Raw genomic sequence first — 23,038 nt, 5'->3', positions numbered from 1 at the left:
AAATATTTAGAAAATTTTAATATTCAGAAAGTTTTTGTTTCCAATTTTTATTTGTGCTCTAGACCCAGGCCTTTGCAGAAATGTTAAACTTTTTTAAATTTATAATGGGTTTAAAATTCATAAAAAAAAAATAATCTTAATTTTTTTCCACTTTTCTCATTCTTTTTCAGTGTGGTCAGTTTGACCTCAAACACCATAAGTTTTTTTTTTCTTTTTTTTTTACACATATAAAGCAACCAAATCAAGTCCAGTTGTGACTGTTTTGTTAAAGGTTGGACTGATGTGACCCCAACATTGCCTAATTGATAAAGTTGCAATTTCATATGCAAAATTGCGTATAAATAAACACCAAATAGCCTTCTCTTGATAACAATGCAATCCAGCTGATCAGCCTCACAACTTTCACCATACAACTAAATTGTCTAATTTTCCTTTGCAGGAAATGTGAGATGGGCTTTCCCAGATATGGAAATGCGGAATTTAAAGGAAGCAGGAGGAGGTGTGTTTCAAATCTAACAGGGAGGGGGAATAGTACCATACTCACAAACACAAGCTTTTTTTCAGGAATGTCTGTGCGATCACTGATCCATCAATGTAGAAAAGGGATGAAAAATTATAATTTTCGTAATTTAAAAAAATAAATAAATAATTGCACAGTGACATCCGGGAAAACTCCCGATCATATATAACGTTATAGCCTATGAGTATATCTTTGGCTTTGGATGGTCACAGCTTGCATTCATTTCAAAGGAGCGGTTCCCTGTACTAAAATGGCAGATCTATTGACGCATTCCTTCCAATAGACAACAACAGGGTAGGCGACATCTAATGTATATATCTATGTCTAACAGGAAGCAGATGCATTTTCCGTCTAATGATTTGTTCGCGAGAGAAACGGAAAATGCATTCTGGGTAGATTTGAAAGATGGCGGACGACGCTGAGCAGGTTTGCAATTTTTGCTTTGTATAAATATTTCGTTAGCTGTTTGATTATCGCGGAGGTTAATCGTATTAATTGTGTTTATTTTTAACTAGTTGAACACACGGGTAGCCTATGCTAAAGCAGCTTGTAACTACGACGATTGTTTGCATGGACATTTTCATTCAAATAAAATACATCACTGAAATTTACTTTACAGCAACAGACCACCAACACTGTAGAAGAGCCTCTGGATCTGATTCGGCTCAGTCTGGATGAGAGGATCTATGTTAAGATGAGGAATGACAGAGAACTGCGTGGCAGACTGCATGTGAGGGGAATACTACATTACATACTCTAGTTATACTGCACGTGAGGGAAATGCCACATAATATACTGCATACGAGGGGAAAATACTACATTAAATACACGTTTCTACTGTACGTTATTGGAAAAATACAACCTTAAGCATATTATATAACGTTATACTAAACCTGATGCAAAATACTACATTAACCATTATATAATGTTACATTAAGTTAGTTACATTGCACGTGCAAGAAAATACTAAGTTACATTGTGTATATATACACTAATTATACTGCACGTGAGGGAACATACTACATTAAACATTATATAGCTATACTGCACGTGAGGGAAAATACTACATTAAACATATTATAGACTCTAGTTAATCTGCATGTGAGGGAAAATGCTGCATTAAACATTATTAAACTGCACTTGAGGTAAAGTACTTTTATAGATATATTGTTAGCCTTCACGTGAGGGAAAATTCTAAATTAAACAATAAATATTATAGTTAGACTGCATGTGCGGGAGAAATACTACTTTAGTATATACTCTAGTTCAGTAGTTCCCAACCTTTTTTTTTTGCCTGAGACCCCCTTTTTCCCTGGAAAATATTGTTAGACCCCCCTCCACATTTAATGATATAATCGCTCGTATAAGTTTGCATCAATAATGACAAAAAATATTGTTTCAAACAAAGCAAAGGTAGATCTCCAGGAACAGGATTGGCCACCCCTGCTCTAGTTAGACTGCGCTTGAGAGAAAAAACTAAATTAAACAGATTATACTCAAGTTATCCTGCACCTGAGGCAAACATTAGGCATATTATATACTCTAGTTAGACTGTATGTGAGAGAAAATACTATTTTATGTTCATTCATTCATTTTCTTGTCGGCTTAGTCCCTTAATTAATCCGGGGTCGCCACAGCGGAATGAACCGCCAACTTATCCAGCAAGTTTTTAGACAGCGGATGCCCTTCCAGCCGCAACCCATCTCTGGGAATACAATTTTTTAATATATATATACTATATAAACTAGGGTTGTGCCGATAGACGATACTATCGTCTATCGACGATAGTCAGCCATATGGACGATAGCTAATAAAAATGACGATAATACGGCTTATTTTCTAGTTGTTGTTTTTTTTTCAAAATTATTATTAGGCAGTTAATATTATCAAAGTACAATTCATTGGCCCTTGCATATTTCACACTGTCATCGTCGCGTAACCTTCACCCACCTGACACCAGAGGAATATATTTTAAAAATCATTCATAAATTTATCAGTGTTAGGCTAATATACAAAATTATGTAATAATATATAATTTTTGTTATTGTATAGTTATGCTATTTTTGTTGTAGGCAATAACAAAAATACTAAAACAAAACGAAAATAATGCACTTTTGCCGTTTTTTTTAACATGGTTAAAATAACTGTACAATGTCTCTTTATAACAAGCAGGCTTGACATAATTTGTGAAAGAAGGAAATTTAGTTTTAAAGTCGCTTAATATGTTTTTCAAAGAGGAGTGATTCTCTTTTAAAAATCGTCATATGCATGCAAGCCGCAAATGTATGATGCGTATTCAAAATAAATGCACAATAATCAGTCGGCTATGAAAATGAAAAAGTTTATTTCAAACTCTAACTTGTTTAACATATTTAACATAAAATAATGTTTATCTTGTTGCTAATAGCCAAACACGTTTCAATAAACAAAATGCAAAAAAAAAAATTAAATAACCAAGAACTAAAATAATGCAATAGTTACATTGCTTGCAGATTTAAAACAATATGACTGTTTACGATGCAAGAGTAATGCTTCCGTCTACAGATTTTTTGCCAAAAAAACAAGTTGGTTAACTTTTTCTGGTTTGAGTAGGCTGCGAAGTGGAGTGATTATGTTACCGGCTGCGCTAAACACGCGCTCTGAAGGGGTGCTAGTTGCGGTAACACACAGGTATTTTTTTGCCAGGTTTGCCATTAAAGGAAAACGGCGTCTATTTTCTTTCCACCAGTCCAGTGGCTTGTCATCACCATCAATTACTTCCTCTTGTAAGTAAGACGTGATTTCAGATTTTGCGCGCTGGTCTACAGGTGTGGATGTGGACACAGACGGCTTTGCTCTCCCAAGAAGACGACCCAGTGTTTTGATCCTCTTAGCCGGCTGATTCTCACTTGATGACGTACCTGCCGCATCTTCTTCCTCTTCCTCCTCCACTCTGATGGGTACAGGTGGCATATTCCAATATTCCACCATCTCAACCTCAAGCTGTGATTTGATCACATCAAGTTGTGCGGCATCGATGTGGTCGCCCTTATAGCGTGGGTCAAGGAGGGTAGATTTGCGCATTAGTTGGAGGGTACTGTCGTCATATTTCGAGTCGAGTTTCTCCAAAATCCGCCGTTTAATTCCTGCCGTCATCTCCACATCAGTCTCCTCCTCCTTCAGGATATTCTTTGTTAGCTGCAGCATGGGCAGCAGAGATGAGACTGTCACGTAATTTTCAGCTGATAAAATATCAGTAAATTCTGCGACAGGCTTCAACCCATCCCTGACAGCCTCCAGTACAGCAATGTCCTGCCAGGTCACGTTTGGGAGTGTTCCACGACGGCTCTTGTCATCAGCAAAAACCCTTTTGATGGCAGGAAGCTGTTCCAGAACTCTTACTACCATGGCATATGTTGATCCCCAACGAGTTTTACAATCCTAAAATATATTAAATGACAATTATGCGTCGATTGTTAATGTGATCACTTATTACACTGTAAAAAGTTTTTCAAGCAGTCCCTCACCCAATTAATAATTTGTCTTCAATTAAATTTGTAATTATTTGTTTTATTTTTCAAGTAATATATTTTTAGTTTAAAAAGTTGCTCAATCTAAATATTTTTTATTAAAAACTCAATTAATACATTTTTTGTTTTGACGAATATACAATTTTTAGGTTGGATATTTTGTACGCGCATGCACATTATACACACTCATCACCACCAGCCAGTAAACGGTCCACGGTCGAATCGCAGACGACGCACTGGTCACTTGTGTGGATGTGTGGAAATAAAGTTTAAGTTTTTAATAAATATCGATGTAATCAAAATTATTTATGTCTTTTTGTATGATTTGGTCAAATAATAATTATTTACAAATTTACAAATAATAATTATTTACAAAAAAAATCCAATTTTTAATTGAAAAAAATCTAATACATAGGCTATTTCTTAATTAGAATTTTTTGTTTTGATTACATCTAGGCTATTTCTTTTTGTTTTTATCAAAAACACAATTTAAACATTTTTACTTCATTCAACAAGAAAAATGTATAGGCCTACATTGTGCCAACTGCCAAGTTATATAAAATAGTTTTCTTAGATTTATAAAATATTGTTTAGGTCAAGTTACTTATTTTTCATTGACTAAAATGATAAAATATAGATGTGAACATTACCTTAATTTTTTTTAGTTAGCCTAGATCAACAGAAATCTTTTTACAGTGTATAGCCTAATTAAATAATATTATATTTGATTTACAAGTATTATTTCTAGTCTGACAAAAAATATTTTTTTTCTTATTTTTCACTAAGATGGTTGTGCCACAAGATAAATATTAAGCAAATAAAATATAATAATTTCTGTACCGTTATCAGCATACGTTGAGGTAAATTTAGCTGTTCCTGCGCCTTGCGGAGCTCTTGTCGCCTCTTCCAGCTGTGAGAAAATGCCCCGTTAATATTGCGACAGATTCCAAGAGCGCGATCAGTTTTTGTTTTCTCCTTTTGTAGAGAATAATTCACTGCCACATTCAAGTTATGGCCAAAACAGTTCAGCCATGGCCATCCGAGCCTTCGTATGGCCGCAACAATATTGGCCCCGTTGTCAGTTGTAATGCATGAAATTTTACTCGGTTCTATGTCCCAATCTTGCATGGCATCTGACAGCGCCTCAGCCAGTACCTCTGCAGTGTGATTCTCCGGATAAAATGTTGTTTCCAGGCATTTTGCTTCGAGCTTCCAATCTTCCGAAATATAATGGACTGTCACAGACATATAGGGGGTCATGTTTATGCTTGACCACATGTCTGTGGTCAAAGCAACAAAGTTAGCAGCTTTCAGATCTTTAGCAATGATGTCCCTAGTTTCATTGTACAAGTTTGGGATAGCTGTTTCGGTGAAGTACTTGCGCCCAGGCAGCTCGTACTGTTTATCAAAGGTTTGGAGCAGGTCTTTAAAGCTTGCTTTCTCGACTGTATGATAGGAGACCATTTCCTTCGCAATGTACTTCGATACAGCTGCAGTGCACTGAGCCCACCTTTCACTGTTTCTTTTATACTTTGTGCTTTTTGAAAAAGCTCCGATGATTGATGGCTGACTTCGATCTTTGCTAATCGTGCCTTCTCTTGGCGCTAGTTTAGCAGCCTCAGCAGGGTGGCGGCCACGCAAATGTACGTACATGTTTGTGGTTTGTGATCCTTTTACCGGCACAACCTTCGAGCAAAGTCTGCAAACTGCCTGCGTGACATCGGCGGGTTCACCTTTTTCATCTGGTGTAAACCCGAAATATTGCCAAATAGGCGATGTGGCATTTTTCTTTCCCACCAACTCCATCTTCCTTGTCAGAATGATAGACGGTCCTCATTTCCCATGTGTCATTTCGCGTGATAATTAATAATTACGTTAATATTAAAATAAAAGTGTAAATTAAAAAGGAAAAAGTAGACTAATAAGTAAATAAATGATCTTATAAATAAGCAAACAAATAAATAATCAAAAAATTGCCCCTCCCCCCGATACTATCGTGTATCGGCGATCTTACAGGCTGACGATATGACAATGGGCATTATCGCGCAACCCTAATATAAACTACAACTGCACATGAGGGAAATACTTATATAAATATTATATACTCTAGTTATACTGCATGTGAGGGAAAATACTACGTTGTAGTTAATATATACTCTATTTATACTGCACATGAGAGAAACTACCACATTATACATATTATATACTCTGGTTATTCTGCCCTTGAGGGAAAATACTACATTTTATACAGACTCAAGTTCAATTATGTCTCTAAATGTATTATGTTCTGTTATTAAAGTCACATGAATTTGGTCTGTGGATTTTTTTTGGAGAAAATAAAGGATAAAAACATGTAAAAGTGAATTGATAAAATCTATTAAAATGTAATGATCAAATGTTTTATCATCATAATTGACTACACGCATTAGTGTAGTATGTAAAGTATTTAGTAAAAGAAAGGAAACATACAGAGGATTAAAATAATATTTATATTGTAATTGTATTTAGATCTAAAATACAAATCTAAACTAATAGTCTACAGCAGTTCTAACGTGTTATTTTAACAGTACGTATGTATATGTGAACAGTATATTGAAAAATCTGTTTGATTTTAAAAACAAATCACAGAGATAAGGGATCAGAAAAATGTAAATGTTTTGTATTTTACAGAGGTAAATAAACTTATGGATGACCAAAAATGTACTGAATACAACTTCCTTTGTGTGAATTAAACAGCATAACCAAAAAGGATAAATGTTGATATAAATATACTTTATGTAAATATAATATAATAAATATATATATATATATATATATATATATATATATATATATATATATATATATATATATATATATATATATATATATATTAGGCTTGGGCGGTGTCCAAATTTTGAGACCGTCAAACCGCCTCCATATTTTACCCCGGTATCCGGTATTACCGGCGTAATAAAAAAAATTATGACGTAAGGCTCAGACAGCGTCACCAAACTGTTGGCTTAAGCCTAAACCATTCAGAAACTGAATACCTTCTATGCGACCTTAGGCAGAGAGAGAGAGAGAGAGAGAGAGAGAGAGAGACAGAGAGACAGACAGAGAGACTTTCTCTGTCTTACACAAACACACACACACACACACATCTCTCCCGCGATTTATTCAGAAATTTACTCCCACACCGTAAGAAATCTGGCCGGCTCCCGCGGGAATGCAGAGAGCTGTAATCGGGCCATAAAAATTATACCCGATAGGTCCCGAGTCCGACACGTACATTTTGATTGACAGCTTTATAAAGCCCGAGCCCTTACAGCTCTAATGCATTTTTTCAAGAATGAGTCATTTATATGTTTTAACAGCATTTATTCGTAACAAACGTAGACTATATCCAGGGCCGGATTAACCAATGGGCCTTATGGGCACAGGCCCAGGGGCCTGTGCGCACTAGGGGCCCCTGCGAGCGGGGAGAAAAAAAGACAATTTCGGAGTGTCTTTTTAGGCTAATTACAAACAGCGCATCTAGTTGGAATCTAGTTGGAATAAGATATTCAGGGTTTACGCCCATCGATGCCTGATTGATAGAGACAAGATGAGTAAAGAGCTATTTAGTAATACAGCCTCAGTGGCGCACCTTGTAAGGCGTGCAACTTCATGTTTTGACGCTATTGAACATCAACTCGGTTCGAATCCACCATCAGCTGAACTCGTGCTACTTTTTTTTTCTCCCCGTTACATATCAGATTGGAAATATATTTATTTTTAACAGGAAGGAAACATTTTTTTAAATAATGCAAATGTGATATAAAGTCACAAGTGTCTCGTGGGTATTTAACATTTATGTTTAGCCTTATAGGTGCCTCCCTCTCTGCAAAAACTATATTGCTCAGACAACTGTATTTCCTCTGAGGTAAAAAATCGCGATCACATATTAATATTATTATTATATTTAAATTGCCTTTCTTTCTTTAACTAAACAGAAGGCTGTCATTGGTCAAGCGCGGAAACGTCAGTTTTGTAATAACCGGCACTAAACTGAGCAGACTGTATTTGTAACGTTATATCTGTCATAGATTAAAAATGAGTGGACAAGTGGATTTAGCAAACGCGAGAGAAAGAGGAGAGGAGGCATCTTTATTGAGGCATTTTCCATACACACTATCTTTAAACTGACCCATGATCAGGAGAATGAGGGTACAGAAGAAGACGTTATGGTAACTTTAAATGATGAGTGGCTAGCATTAACCAGGCGGAGGAGGCTAACGGCAGCGCAGCACGGACTGGATTCATCGTGTGAGAGACAGACAGAAAATATACATAAATACACACACACATATATATATATATATATATATATATATATATATATATATATATATATATATATATATATATATATATAGTTTTATTAGTATTTTTATTCAATGCTTTGAAAAATAAGTTAAATCTTTGTAAACTATAAATACACATGTACTATTTATCATTTATTTAATATGTGGCCAAAAAATTATAGATTCATTTTATTTAAAAATTATTAAATTCTTATTTTTTAAATTCAACTATAGGGGTGCGGCCAGGTAGGGGGCCTTACAAGACAATGTGCCCAGGGGCCCCTGAGGTCTTAATCCGGGCCTGACTATATCCCACTTGAAAGTTGGAACAAAGAAATAAAATAAGTCCTCTGTAACATCGTAACATCTCAGCACTCTATAGGTCTACATGCACTTAGCCTTTAAATTGGCCAACACACCAATGAAAAGAAATCTTGCTTAACAAATCAAATAAACTCTAAATGATGACGGGTATTTTGGCAGTAACTAAATTGAAGCTGAATATTAAAAGAATAATGCCACCATTAGTCTGTATACTCTGTCTACATTATGATTATATGGTTTAATTAATATTTATTTATAATTTAAAACCCTTTACTCACCAAGATTAGGCTACGTGTGTTTGTGGAGGAACATTATTAAATCCACTGGCTTTAGCGCAGTCTTGCGCTCATGTGCGTCCAGCAGCGCTGAACACCGTTTCACTGCTACTGCTACAGGCCGAGATGCAGAGTTCTGATCTGGCTGATTTTGCAAGTTTTAGGTAGGATTGTTTATTCATCTTATACCAGTCAGGAACATGCATTGAATTTTCCATGACCGTAGTTTCAGGGTAGCGAGTGGCCTCGACATTTTACCTGTCAGCTTGCGGTTTAGGGCTCTACCGTAATACGCAGTGTATGAGCGACCGCTAAATACCTGCGGCTGGAATAACCGCTCTTTCTGACTGGCTTGACCGCCGTCAAAATTCTCTTTTTTTACTACTTCTCATAATTTGCTTCACCTTTGCAGGGATGGATTTTAATGCAGGGATTTGGATTTTTTCGGGTCTCGCCGGGTTCGGGCAAAGATCTTCAGCTCTAATGCAGACCTCTCGTTTATATTAACCACGTCTCCCTTCTGTTCAGTCGAAACTGCCAAACTGCAGGACACTTTGAAGCGCGACTCGTCACGTCACGTCTCCCTGTCCCTCTCTCCCTCTCCCTCTCACCCTCTCCCCCTCCCTCTTCCTCTATCTCTCTCCTCCACACTGTCCCGTGATGACAACCACACACACGTTTTTTAGGCATTAAATAAAGGATATTTAATACTTTATGACGGTATAACGGTATTGAAACTGACACCGTTGCTATTTTTAGATCCCGCGGTATACCATAATACCGTAATATCGCCCAAGCCTAATATATATATAAATATAATACTTTATATTTTTTTAATATTCATTTCTTTGAATATTTCTTTTCTTTTATTTACCATATTTGCATTTATGTAGAAAAAGCTTTAAGCATGTGACAGATGTCAATATGAGATACTCGTGTGACTTTGGTAAATGAAATCCTATTGTTTGAAAACGTTGGAGACATTTTTTGATAATTTATACTGAACTGTAAAGTACAAGCCTACACAAACAACTTGGAAAGAGTTTTGCTATTTTGGCAAGGTTGACATTTACACAGAATTGCTCATCATGGCAACTGATGCCATTAAAAATCAATGACATTTTCTTACCTCATCGTCGATAGTTAAAACACTGATATTGTGTTTTTGTAAATATTAATATAATATTTTAAACAAAAATGGTGCGTTTTTGGTTATGCAAAAAGAGGCTCTAAATAATTGAGGATCATTATGTGTGATCAAACATTAGTGTGATTTATTTCATTAGGCCTATGACCAGCACTTAAACATGATCCTCGGAGATGTTGAAGAGACGGTGACGACTGTGGAAATCGACGAGGAGACGTATGAGGAGATTTATAAGGTAACTCGAAGTTTCTGTCTGTAGTTGACTTCTCTTAGTTTAACCCCTTAACTGTAACCTCACTTTTTCACACTTGAGAATTATGCATGCATATTAGAAATGGATTATTTATAACTAAGCAAATAGAGTTGAAGGCTGCATTTGTAGCCCCCCTGTGAAATTTTAATTATTTTCAAAAAATATTTCTTTATATATTTTATTAAATAAAAAATAAATGCTTTTTTTTTAAAGCCAAACTAAAATAAATAGGACTTTCTCTTGAATAAATTAGTGATGGGAAGTTCGGATCATTTTACTGACTCGGATCTTTGAGTCTCATTCATCAAAATGAATGAATCTTTTTTTCGAGTCATTCCGTTCATTTGGTTCAATTTGCCAAAATATTAATAAAATGTTACGAATTGCTTCCAAACACATCTACAACTAGCCCAAAAGGTTGACTGCACGACAAATAAATCATAAATATATATAAGAAGGAGAAAATAATAATTCAATGTTTACCTGCTCTTTTGTCTATGGAGGCATTTTGTCTCTTTGCTCAGCTCACCTCGTCATGTCTTCAAATGTCAGGGGTTCATTCACGTTACACTGACAGTCACATACAATCTTAATCAATGCACAGTCTAAGCCGCTAGGAGCCATGATCGTTCATTTATCACGTGACAGAATGACTCAAACCCGAGGACTCGAGAGATGAACGGATCAATTCTTTTTCCGGCTCTAAACGCGTATGATTGGCTCGTGATGAACGAGTGACTCAGACCCGATAGAGGACTTGAGAGGTGAATGGATCAATTCTTTTTCCGGCTCTAAACTCGTATGATTGGCTTCTGCCAATGTGATGAAGACTTGAAATTAACGATAGCTGCACAAATGTGCGCACGCGCGGATGAACGAATCACTCCCTGAGAGAACTCGTAGTTCCCGAGTCATATTGAAGATTCGTTCAAAATGAACGAATCGTTCATGAACGACCCATTACTAGAATTAATATATTATGGGAAATATTGGTAAAATGTCCTTGCTCTCTTAAACATAACTTGGGAAATCCAAAATTAAACAAAAAATTTCAGGGGTAATTAATATGTTGGTGGTCTTAGATTAATAGATTCAAAAAGATAAACAATAAAATCGTAAGTCCAAAACACTCAAAGTAAATGAAAATATTAGAAAGACTTTATTAGTATGGCTATTAATTTTAAAAGCAGCACTATTGTGCAATGCACCTACACGTTTCGGCAAAACTTAATCAAAGTGACTTCATGTGCATCTGGAGTTCATTTGAATACTCAGTGTCATAACTCAATTAGTTATCCAAGCTCAACAGTTATTATCAATATAGAGTTGGAAGAAAAAAAAAAAAAAGTATTATACAACATATTTCTCAAAGTAAAACATTATTTGCCATAACTTGGAAAAAAAATTGCCTTCAACTGTTTGTAAACTGCAGAAGTGAATAAATCAGCCCTATGCTTTAGCAATTTTTTAGGGTTACATATTCAACATCAATCATGAATCTGTTTCTAATTAAAGCACATTGTAACTGCAGCAAGTGAGCAGTTGTTTACATGGCACCATTTTCAAATAAAACTAAACTTTTATGCGTTTGGATGTTAATTTAACATAAAATGTGTTCCTAAATGCATGTTTTTTTTAGATCGGTTGTTTTTTGGCAGCATAAGCTATGTTTCTACTAGGGGTGTAACAATACACTCAGCTCACGATACGATGTGTATCACGATATAATGTTCACAATTCGATATGTATCACGATATTTGGAATAAAAATTGAAAATTCAACTGAAATGCAAATTTTACCAAGTAAATTATTTTTTATGTATTTCTTTTGTTTCAACTTGTTAAACTGAACCTTCTTTAAGAAAATAAATTAAACAATTAAACTTCTTAAAAATATTATTGAAATGACAAAGACAAAATTAAGGAACAATTTAAGTAAAGGTGCAAAAAAAAAAAAAGCTTTCTATTTAATTGAATTTAACAGTAAGAGCTTAAGGCTTTGCTTGGTCACTTGCGTTTTTTGTGTGCAAAAAAAAAAAAAAACCACATTTCCAGGTATTTAATTCATATTTAATTAAATTCATTTAGAGATATCTCTAATTACAATTGTGACTAATCAAAACTCATTTAGAGATATCTGCAAATATTTTTTAATGGAAGTCAATGGAGGAATATGACTAGTCATAATATATTTGCAGATATCTCCAATCTGATTTCGTACTAGTACAATTGTAATTGCAGATATCTCTAATTGTCATTCTGACAAGTCGAATTATAATTATGACTAGTCAAAATATAATTAGAGATATCTCTAAATATATTTATGGATAGTCAGAACAAAGGTTTAAATGCTAAAACGGCTTGCCATATGCGCGCGTCTATCTGCCCTCTGTAGTAACAGCTCACGGTCAGCTCACGTCATGTGTGATTTTGCGGCTGCCAATACATTATTATATGAAGACAGAATGATATTTTAGGGTGAATTGTACCTTATAAATACAGTATGTGACTCTTTCAACACCATTAGGAGGTATCCATGTCGCTGTGCAAAGTATGTAAATCACTGTGAAGACTTGAAAACTTAGGATGTTTGACCCAGTATGCGTGTCAAAAAGCGGACGAGTCTAAAGCAATGACTGTACAACCGAAATGTTGCCAGACGTCTGATTTTGAGAGGATGAGCCATCCTCTATTTCAGCTCCACTCATCTTGGTCTGCTAACATTACTGCTGCTGCAATCTGAACTCACGTGCGACAGCAGGTGGAACGTAGCTCATGTGCAAACAGCTCAACTAATAAGAGAAAACGGACGTTATATCGTAATCGAATCGTCATAACGCCACGATGCATATTGTGACATTTTTGCATCGCAATAAATCGTACAAAGATAAATCGTTACACCCCTAGTTTCTACCCAAAGGTGTGTAAGAAATGTATGTGCAAAAAAACCAGGTATATCATATAAAATCATTTGTAAATGCAGCACTGTTTTCATCCAATGAGTCAAAGAAAACAAAATAGTCACTTCCTGGGGTCCGTTCTTCGTACGTGGATTACTCAGTTAGCTGGATTTGGATGTGGACGATTTGACACGATCCAGGATCGTTTCGTTCTTCAAAGCTGATCCGAGAGTTGTTGTCATGGCAACAGTTCTGCTAGGTCAAACCTGATCGGAAGCAGGTTCAATTCATATAAACAGGATTAGATCGGCTCAGTTCAAGCAAAGATAAAACAGAAAGTATGTACAGAATTCTGATATTTTCTTACAGTAGTAGTTATATACACTTGGGAAAATGGTACATATTTTTAAACTATATATATATAAAGTTATAGTCATTTATAAAAAATAAATAAAGTTATACATATTAATAAAACGTATGCAATCTGCACCCTCGAAATGAAAGTACAAAGACTGCCACCTGGTGCAAAGAGAAAACTTATTGATATGTACTTTTTAGATCGCTTTAGTACAAATTGTGTATAATAGAAATGCACAATATGTGACTTTTTTTTAAAGCAATAATACATTTATGCAGTCATAAACATGTTTTGACAGTTAATATGCCAGTGATTTGATGCTTCACAAAAGTTGCAGACGCCTTTACCAATATGAAAATGTTTTTGTAAACAACCAGTTATTCTTTACACCGATTAAAAAACGGCTAATATAATAAAGAAAATCTTTTCTAAATGTAGAACTAAATACATTGATTTGCATTGAAATACGTGATGAATACTCTTGTCTTGACAAATGAAAGAGTAAAGCCTGCAGCTCACAACAAATGTGTAAAGTTCTTGCGTGTCATATTAAACAAACCGGTTTACTGCTAATTTGATGTAATTTTGCTCACATGGATAATTGAATATTAATCAGATGATGTCATTACGCTGCTGTGCCGTCAGCCAATCGTTGCATTGCTGATCATGATTTCGAGGATCGATAGATCTGTCCTTCACAACACACGCAGCGATCTCAGATCAGTTCGTCCAGACATTCTAATCTGATTCGCGAACTTGTTTGAAGAACCAAATTAGTGAGAGATCAGTTATCAAGATTAAAAGATCCAGGATCTGCCAAATCATCTTAGATCATTTAAGCGAGGTACGAAGAATGGACCCCTGATAAACTGGTGCCAATTATATAAAAAAAAAGTCATTTGCTGCAGTAGAAGCCACAGTGGGCCTTTTTTCTTGCATAATAAATGACCTGCACCTCAGAAGATGAAACGTAAGGAATTAAATGTCTTTTGGAAGTGTGAGGCAATCAAGGTTATTATAGTTAACAAAAACGAATGATAAAACTAAAATGTAAAACAATTGTTGTTAACTAAAATAAAAAATAAAAGTAGTTTTTAGTTTTTTAAAAAACTAGAACTAACTGAAACTGTATTGTTTACATACAAAACTAACTGAAACTAACTAAAATTACAGCAAAAACCTCCTTCGTTTTCGTATTTGTAAATGTATTTAAAACATAATCTTACTGTAGGCCTTTTAGAAGTAAAATTGATCCGTGCTGCAGGTGTTTGTGTTTGACCCTTTCGCACCTCAGAGTCTCCTGCTGCCACTGGCCAGATCGAGCCGGTTCTTCTCTAGTCATCCTCGCTGTTGCTCCCGCGACAAAAACAACGAGTGGACATGACCGCAGCACGGTGACAGCATAAGAGACATAAAACTATTACTTTAACATATTTGTGCCCAATAATGGGTTTTATTTCTGTATCGCGATGGCGAACAAATCTTTTTAACCGGATCTTCTGAGTCACAGGTGTCAAACTCCGTTCCAAAAGGGATGCAGCTCTGCACAGTTTAGTTCCAACCCTAATTAAACACACCTGATCAAACTAATTGAGTCCTTCAGGCTTGTTTTAAATCTACAGGTAAGTGTGTTGGAGCAGGGTTGGAACTAAACTGTGCAGGGCTTCGGCCCTCCAGGATTTGAGTTTGACCCCCCTGTTCTAAGTGAACCGGTTGAACCAGTTCACCAAATCGAACTGAATCATTTGAAACAATTCGCTTCTCCAGTAAGCACTTATCCACCAACTACTTTATAACAAGCCTAATACCCCCCCCCCCTTCTGACTCTAAATAATTCAATGTATACTCTCATTCAGTTATTAGAACAGTAACGTTACAGTGAGAATCGGTGAAGCGATAAGACTGCGCAAGCGTGATTCAGTGAACCAAACACAAGCAGTACAGCCTGCTGTGTGGCTAAACTGAACTGGAACAACTGCAGCCTGGGTAAACCGAGGCTTAAATGATAGGATCTGGTGAAACGTAAGTTTATTTCATGACAGACAATCGTAATAGAATTTAAATAAGTGAATCATGATTCACTTGGGTTGCAAAACTTTACTGGTTAGACATTTTTCAGATCATGGTGATGTTTTGACTGACTGAAATTACTATTGCTGACTACTACTACTAATGTTAGTCCTAACATCCGCATTCAAAATCTGAATTTCCCATTACCAGACCCGGATTAATAATCCAGAGGCCCCTGGGCACAATGTCTTGTTGGCCCCGTCCGCACCCCATAGTTGAATTGAAAAAATAAGATTAATATAATATTTGTTAAATAAAATTAATTTATAATGTATTGCCCACATTTTTTTAATAAATGATATACATTACATATATTTATAGTCTACAAATTTTAATTTTACAATTTTTTTCTACATATTTAACTTATTTTTTACAGCATTTAAAGCACACTTTATATAAAAATAAAATACTAATACAACTATAGTGGAAGTTAATGGATATTAATGTACTTGTTCAAGTTCTCTGAAGTAGTACTAAAATTTATATTTAAGGGTATTTTTAATGTATAACATCTACAAACTTATAATGCACATGATTTGGATAACACAAAGTCCCCCATAATACACACACTTATTAATGATTCCCTCTTGTCTTCCTTGTGATGAAGAGTAGGCAAAATCTAAGTGCGGACGGGCCCCTGTGCCTATAATGCCCATTGATTAATCCGGCCCTGCCCATCACTACTGTGTCTAACCTCAGAAGCAGCCTTGCACACATATTGTATCTAAAACTGCTATCTTGTGGGCTGTTGTATTTGAGTTTGGTTTGAGGATGGGTAGATGGTAGTGGTAGATGATGTGTTCTCTGAATACATGTTTTAAAAAATGTATGACTGCGTTTTTATTAAACAATATTCTATTGATTTTGAATCTTGCACCTAACAAATATCCTTATTTAGAAAAAAAACTGAAACTAATACTAAAAACTAATAAAAGCTAAACTAAAACCAAGACATTTTTAAAATATAGAAACTAATAAAAACTAAGAAATCTACCTCTAAAACTAATTAAAACTAACTGAATTTAAAAACAAAAAGTCGAAACTAAAATAAATGAAAAATCCAAAACTGTTATAAGCTTGGAGGCAATCAAGACAGCGCAGGAAATAAGACTGAACCACTTTGATGACAGACTTTGGCTGAAGGATTTCAACCCCTTCAGACCTGAATTATGTTCCAAATTTCAGAAAAATGGGATGTCATGTGATGTCCATTGTAATGGGCGCAGGGTCTGAAGGGGTTAAAAAAGACCAAAACAACATTTTAGATGTTTTACAGTGTGCTGGCTGCAATGGTTTGTCTATAAATGCCATCCTGTCACACCCATTTTTTTTTCTATCACATGATCTGTTAAAAAAAAAAAAAACGCATGACTTCTTTGTGCATGCTGGAATGTATTTGGTTTACATGCTATCATTTTAGTTAATACACATTCTTTTTATCTAATAAGTTTATCCTATTTAGATCCTATTTAGTTGCGAACATACATTTTCTCTGGATTTTTTAAATGTATATGCATGTTGCATTTCCATCAAGCATTTGTTTGTGCATTTTCCTAAATGCACTTTAAAATGGGTGGATTGAAATATAGTTAATGTGTATATATAATAAAAAAGTAGTGCATTGTTGTCCTTAAAATATGAAAGTGAATAAAATGTAATTTTGTTGACATTTGCAGTCGACGAAGCGAAATATTCCCATGCTGTTTGTTCGAGGGGATGGAGTGGTGTTGGTGGCGCCGCCGCTCCGAGTTGGATAACCTCAGTTGCCTGCATACAACTAAACAACACAATAATGCTTTGGACTCTAAATTCTTCATGGACATTTATGTGGATTGTTTCGTTTGGAAACTCAGAGTGAATCTTTGTTTTACAAGACCTTTCGTTTAAAATTTTTGGACAACCTGTTTTGGCAGAAAGTTGCACCATATGTTGACATTAAAATTCTTGAATTGCATAATTTTGAATCTGTGTTTTTTTTTTTAGTTTTCATAGTGATCATTTTGATTTGTTAGTCAGAAAATGTTTATACGAAACATCTGCTAATTTTGCTTAATACTATAAGCACATCAGTAATCGGTATAGAGATATTTTGATTTGCAGAAATCATCACTCCAGTGAACATTAAAATTGGACAATAACCTACAATTTATGAGTTCACTGTTTTTATTTTTTTCTTGGTTGTTTTGTAAAGCACTGTTCTGCGTGCCTCAACACCCACAATTATGTTTGCGATACTTCTGGAAAAAAAGGTAATTGTAAACTGTTGATTGATTGAATGCTTGATTTTGATTGGCCGATTTAACTTTCTAAGGTGTGCTGTTATTTTCATGTAAACACAGCTAGTAGTAGTTCCGGCAGGTTTTGTGGGAATTACAGTTTCATACACTCATTGATTTCAGTTATTTCCTAGCTACAACAGTCAAAATTCGCATCGAAGAAGAAGGGTTTATGAGGTGTGTAAGAAACTAGTGCTGCACACAGGAGCAGTTTAATGACAAAAACTCGACAGACGTCTAAAAATATGTAGACAACTGTAGTATAAGCAGAATAATCGACTCCGGTTTGTTGTATTTGTAGTAAATGCACACTTTGGGTATAATTGCATCACTAACTAATAAATCAATGAGTTGCCATTAATTATTGCATGCATTGACATAATTTATCCTGCAAGCATGCTATTCTAAAAAAATTAAATTAAATTAAAATTTTATATATATATATATAATTATATATATATATATATATATATATATATATATATATATATATATATATATATATATATATATATATATATTTTTTTATAGTTGATTTAATCAATAAAATTATATCCTTATTGAATGAAAATATAAACATAGTATGTGTTTTATATATATTTGGTAACTCTGTAGATTTAGGTTATTAAATTCATAAGACAGAGTTTATTTGCTTTTCAACAAAGACAATGTGGGACATGCAATGAAAGAAAGGAAATAATGAAGAAAAAAATGACAAATAATAGGAGAAAACACAAAAGCACAAACTGAGATTTAATGTGCATGTAATTTTGGGAGCTGTTGGTGTGGGATTTCCTATGGGAATGAAATGTGCATCTTAAAATGTGTTTTGAGAAAGGATGGATTAAGGAAAGAAGGTAAAAAGTGAAATAAATAGTGATGAGTTGACGACAGTTTCAGTTAATGTATCTTCAATAAAATGAAGATAATAATTCAAAAGCAGAGAAATCAACATGAGAAATAAGATAAAAGTAAAAGAAACAAAATAAGAAAACTATTTAAATAATTGATATAGCAAATTGTCACATTGGAATTATAAGGTTCTATCTGTGTTCTGAATGATTTTGAGAAATTGAGCTTCAAAGTTTTTGTATTCCGTAATAAACAGTATGTGTGTAATTTTTTTTCTTTTTTTAAAGACTTAAAATGTAAACAACTTATAAAAAACATACCATTTTGTAAATAAGTTATCATTTAATAAGAATTAACAATAACTCAATTTTGATAAAAATGTCAGATAGAACCTTATAAGTTCTAAGGTAATGAAATAAAAGAAACATGAGAAAGGGGAAACTGGGGAAGCAAAATACAAGAGGTTTCCTAATTATTGTACTATGTGACTGGAAAAAAAATGCAAAGATAATTCATTGGATTTACTAATTTTTAAAGGTAAGTGGTCGTAAACAATTTCTTAGAGCTGAATTTAAACTAATACGTTGAACATTACTAAAGTTTTTTTTTAAGTTTTTTAATTCAGCTCTTATAAATTGTTTGCAACGATTATGCAGAAATCTTTTTTTTTTTCACTGTACTGTAAGAATGATCAACAGATGGAGCTAATGTTACGTTAAACCACACAGTCTTTTGTTCCACAAGGAGGCGCTGCATGTTTTTTTTTTTCCCTGTGGAAACCGAAGGCTGTTATTATGGAAATATACTGTCTTGTGTAATAATCTTATTACTCTTAACTTGCTCAACAACTGACAACAAATTCCCATTTCACTTACACGTCAAACGGTCATTTTGGTCAAAAATATTTGTTCTGCTCCCCAGTCATGTATAAATATAACCGTAAATAGACAGATGGACACCAAAATAACACTTTCCCATGAGTTCTCAATGAAGATGAACTTTTCCCACAGCCTAAAATAGCTTTCTGGAGGTGGGCAATAAGTTACCAAATATAGCCAGTTTTTGGGACTGAACCAGAGGGAACGCAGCTCTGAACAGCTGACACATGCAACACAAATGGCTGGGAGTCAAAATAGTGTTATTGTAGCTTCATGTGCCAAATAAATGAGAGACAGATGAAGAAGATGAAACTCTTGATCAAATCAAAATTTAAATGTAAAGTATTATCAATAATACACAGTGTGTTTGTTGTTTCATACTGCATGGAAAAACACACACAAGGTTTCATTTGTTCATTCTCACTGCGAAATATTTGGATGAAAATATAACCACCATGACTTCTAGATGGTTTAAATATTTGTTTTAACTTCTACCAAATGTGTCTTAAATTTACTGTGCTGGCAAATGCACTGGAAACATTAGACACTTTAGAATAATATGTTTTTAGAATGGAATTTAAGGCATATGTTTGTGCTTTAAGCATATATTTGTACATTTTTATTGCAGTAACTGAACTGAATGAATGTTTTCAGTCTCTTTATTAGTGTGTTGTGTCATATTGCTGGGTTGCCCTGATTATATAACAGAAACACTCGAGCGGCTCCATGTGATCTAGCAGCGCTCATTCAGATGAACCTGAAACAATTTAACAGGAATGGCCTCCAGGTGAAGGCTGAGAGATGACAAAATGCATCCCATGTCAAAATGCAAACCCTGTGTGTATTCATTCATTCATTTTCTTGTCGGCTTAGTCCCTTTGCTAATCAGGGGTCGCCACAGCAGAATGAACCGCCAACTTATCCAGCAAGTTTTTACGCAGCGGATGCCCTTCCAGCTGCAACCCATCTCTGGGAAACATTCACACACTACGGACAATTTAGCCTACCCAATTCACCTGTCCAGCATGTCTTTGGACTGTGGGGGAAACCAGAGCACCCGGAGGAAACCCACGCGAAGGCAGGGAGAACATGCAAACTCCACACAGAAACGCCAACTGAGCTGAGGTTCGAACCAGCAACCTTCTTGCTGTAAGGCAACAGCACTACCTACTGCGCCACTGCCTCACCCCGTGTGTATTGTTGTTAATATAGTAACTATATGATTGTATGATATGGTGCAATATCAAAATTAACTGACATTAACTGTAATTTTAATTGTAAGAAATAATCTTTGAATAAATGCTCTAATTCTCTGGGAATACAGAAGAAAATAAAATTACTATGTCATTGAGGAACAGAATCCCTTTCAGATGATTAAGAAATAAGAAAACAATTTTAGTCAAGCAGAATTTGAAGATAATCTAATTAATGCTCGTTTTTACCATAGGATAAAAAAAAATGTTATTACAAAAAAAGATGGAGCTGTGAGGGGAAAAAAGCTAAAATTGCAAGAAATAAACTTAAAATTTTAGGTTTTTGTGATGGAAAAGTCTGAATTGTTTTATATAAATTGAGAATGCACGTTTTTGGTGAGGAAAAGGTTAAAACGGGCAAGACAAACTTCAAATTTTGTATTTTTGTAAGGGAAAAATAGTGATTATATAAAAAATATTTAATGTATATTTAAGTGAAGTTTATTCATAAACTAATTTCGAGAGGATCACGTGCTTATGATTTATCACGGCCGGTCTCACATTTGCAAATCGCTATCTTCCAATCATATGAGCCCTAAGCTACTATAAATAGCCACAGTTTTCAGTTCACTTTATCTTTGTTTGGAAGAAACCCCCCTCCTCCCCTATTCTCCTCCTTTACCTCTGATTGGGCGGCACGGCGGCCCAGTGGTTAGCACTGTGAGCCCCACAGCAAGAACTCTGCCAGCCCTGGTTCCACAGGACCGGTGGGTGTTTCTGTGAGGAGTTTGTATGTTCTCCCCGTGTCCGCGTGGGTTTTCTCCGGGTTCTCCGGTTTCCTCCCACCATCCAAAGACATTCAACATACATAACAACCAAGCTTTGTCTAAACCCTTGTGTTCCCTTAGCTACCGCAGCAGGGGAGTTCTGAGATCCACTGAGTTCGGGCTCCCCTCTTGCTCTGCCAACGGAAGGAAGCCCCGGGCTCGAGGAGCCCTTGAGCTCGGGGCTCTCTCCCGGGACAGCATGCCAAACAAGCTTTTATAAATCATCAGCTAAGTGTGAACTCTTGAATATATATATATATATATATATATATATATATATATATATATATATATATATATATATATATATATATATATATATATATATATTTTTTTTTTTTTTAGAACTACAAAATGTAAACTAATGGCTCATTCCCACTGAGGCTAAGCGGTATGCTTTCAGTATGGCACACATATTTCTATTTCCACTATCAAAAGAACCAAAATAGTAATTGATTTGTCACACATTTTTGGGACCCTTTTGTAAAGCAAGTGTGGTACTAAAGGGTGGAGCTAAACTCACTGCACAATGTTGATTGGCTTACAGACGGATCTCTATAGATCTCTTCTAGACATATGTGGGTAAAACCAATGTTTCTAAAACTGTAACCTTGTATGTTAACAGATGGCAGAATTGTGCCTCTTTAACAGCTACATGCACAACCAACTTAATTTAGAGCAATATTTGGATGGAAAAAGTTCTCAATATCTCCCAAACTATAGCATAAATGTATAGATGAGAAGTAAACATTATGAAATAGAGGAAAAAAAGAATATGATTAAATATAACCCCAATTTTATCCTCCTTACACTGGCTGCCTGTTAAGTTCTATATTAATTTTAAAATATTGCTTCTTACTTTATATCAGGTATGTCAAACTCCGTTCCTGGAGGGCCGTAACCCTGCACAGTTTAGTTCCAACCCTGATTAAACACACCTGATCAAACTACTTGAGTCCTTTAGGCTTGTTTGAAGCCTACAGGTAAGTGTGTTGGAGCTGGGTTGGAACTAAACTGTGCAGGGCTGCGGCCCTCCAGGAATTGAGTTTGACATCCCTGCTTTATATAATCTAGCTCCTGTTTATCTAACCAATCTTCTGTCTCGCTATAATTCAACTCGCTCTTTAAGATCTTAAACCTCAAGGCTTCTAGTAGTACCTATAGCAAAGTTGAGCAAAGGAGGTAGAGCTTTCTCATTTATGGCTCCTAAACCCTGAAATAGCCTTCTGATAATGTCCTAGGCTCAGACACACACTCCCAATTTAAAACTAGACTAAAGACCTATCTTTTTAGTAAACCATATACTTAATGCATCGCATAATGGTATGATGC

General features: G+C 35.1%; 2 protein-coding genes and 2 long non-coding RNA genes across 4 annotated transcripts in view; 2 read left to right on the top strand and 2 right to left on the bottom strand.

The window, feature by feature from the left end:
• LOC147838600 (uncharacterized) overlaps window positions 1–23,038 on the top strand; it is an 85,737-nt gene that overhangs the window by 1,884 nt on the left and 60,815 nt on the right. The window lies entirely within an intron of this gene.
• Window positions 863–17,642, top strand: lsm3 (LSM3 homolog, U6 small nuclear RNA and mRNA degradation associated). The gene is given in 4 exon segments (NM_001386830.1): window positions 863–946; window positions 1,140–1,250; window positions 10,240–10,335; window positions 17,357–17,642. Coding segments are annotated over 4 exon segments (309 nt in total). The 5' UTR covers window positions 863–925; the 3' UTR covers window positions 17,438–17,642.
• Window positions 2,379–6,354, bottom strand: LOC147838602 (E3 SUMO-protein ligase ZBED1-like). The gene is made up of 2 exons (XM_087304631.1): window positions 4,870–6,354; window positions 2,379–3,940 (listed from the first exon to the last, which is right to left on the bottom strand). The coding sequence occupies exons 1-2, from the start codon at window positions 5,833–5,835 to the stop codon at window positions 3,059–3,061; spliced, it is 1,848 nt and encodes a 615-aa protein (XP_087160757.1). The 5' UTR covers window positions 5,836–6,354; the 3' UTR covers window positions 2,379–3,058.
• Window positions 12,824–15,427, bottom strand: LOC147838601 (uncharacterized). The gene is made up of 2 exons (XR_015522293.1): window positions 14,470–15,427; window positions 12,824–13,380 (listed from the first exon to the last, which is right to left on the bottom strand). It is a non-coding gene; the product is annotated as an uncharacterized LOC147838601 (long non-coding RNA).

The sequence above is a fragment of the Danio rerio genome, chromosome 22 (genome assembly GCF_052040795.2).
Source record: "Danio rerio strain M-AB ecotype USA chromosome 22, GRCz13ab, whole genome shotgun sequence".
NCBI lineage: Eukaryota > Metazoa > Chordata > Actinopteri > Cypriniformes > Danionidae > Danio > Danio rerio.
This window is presented reverse-complemented; position numbering and strand designations above follow the sequence as displayed.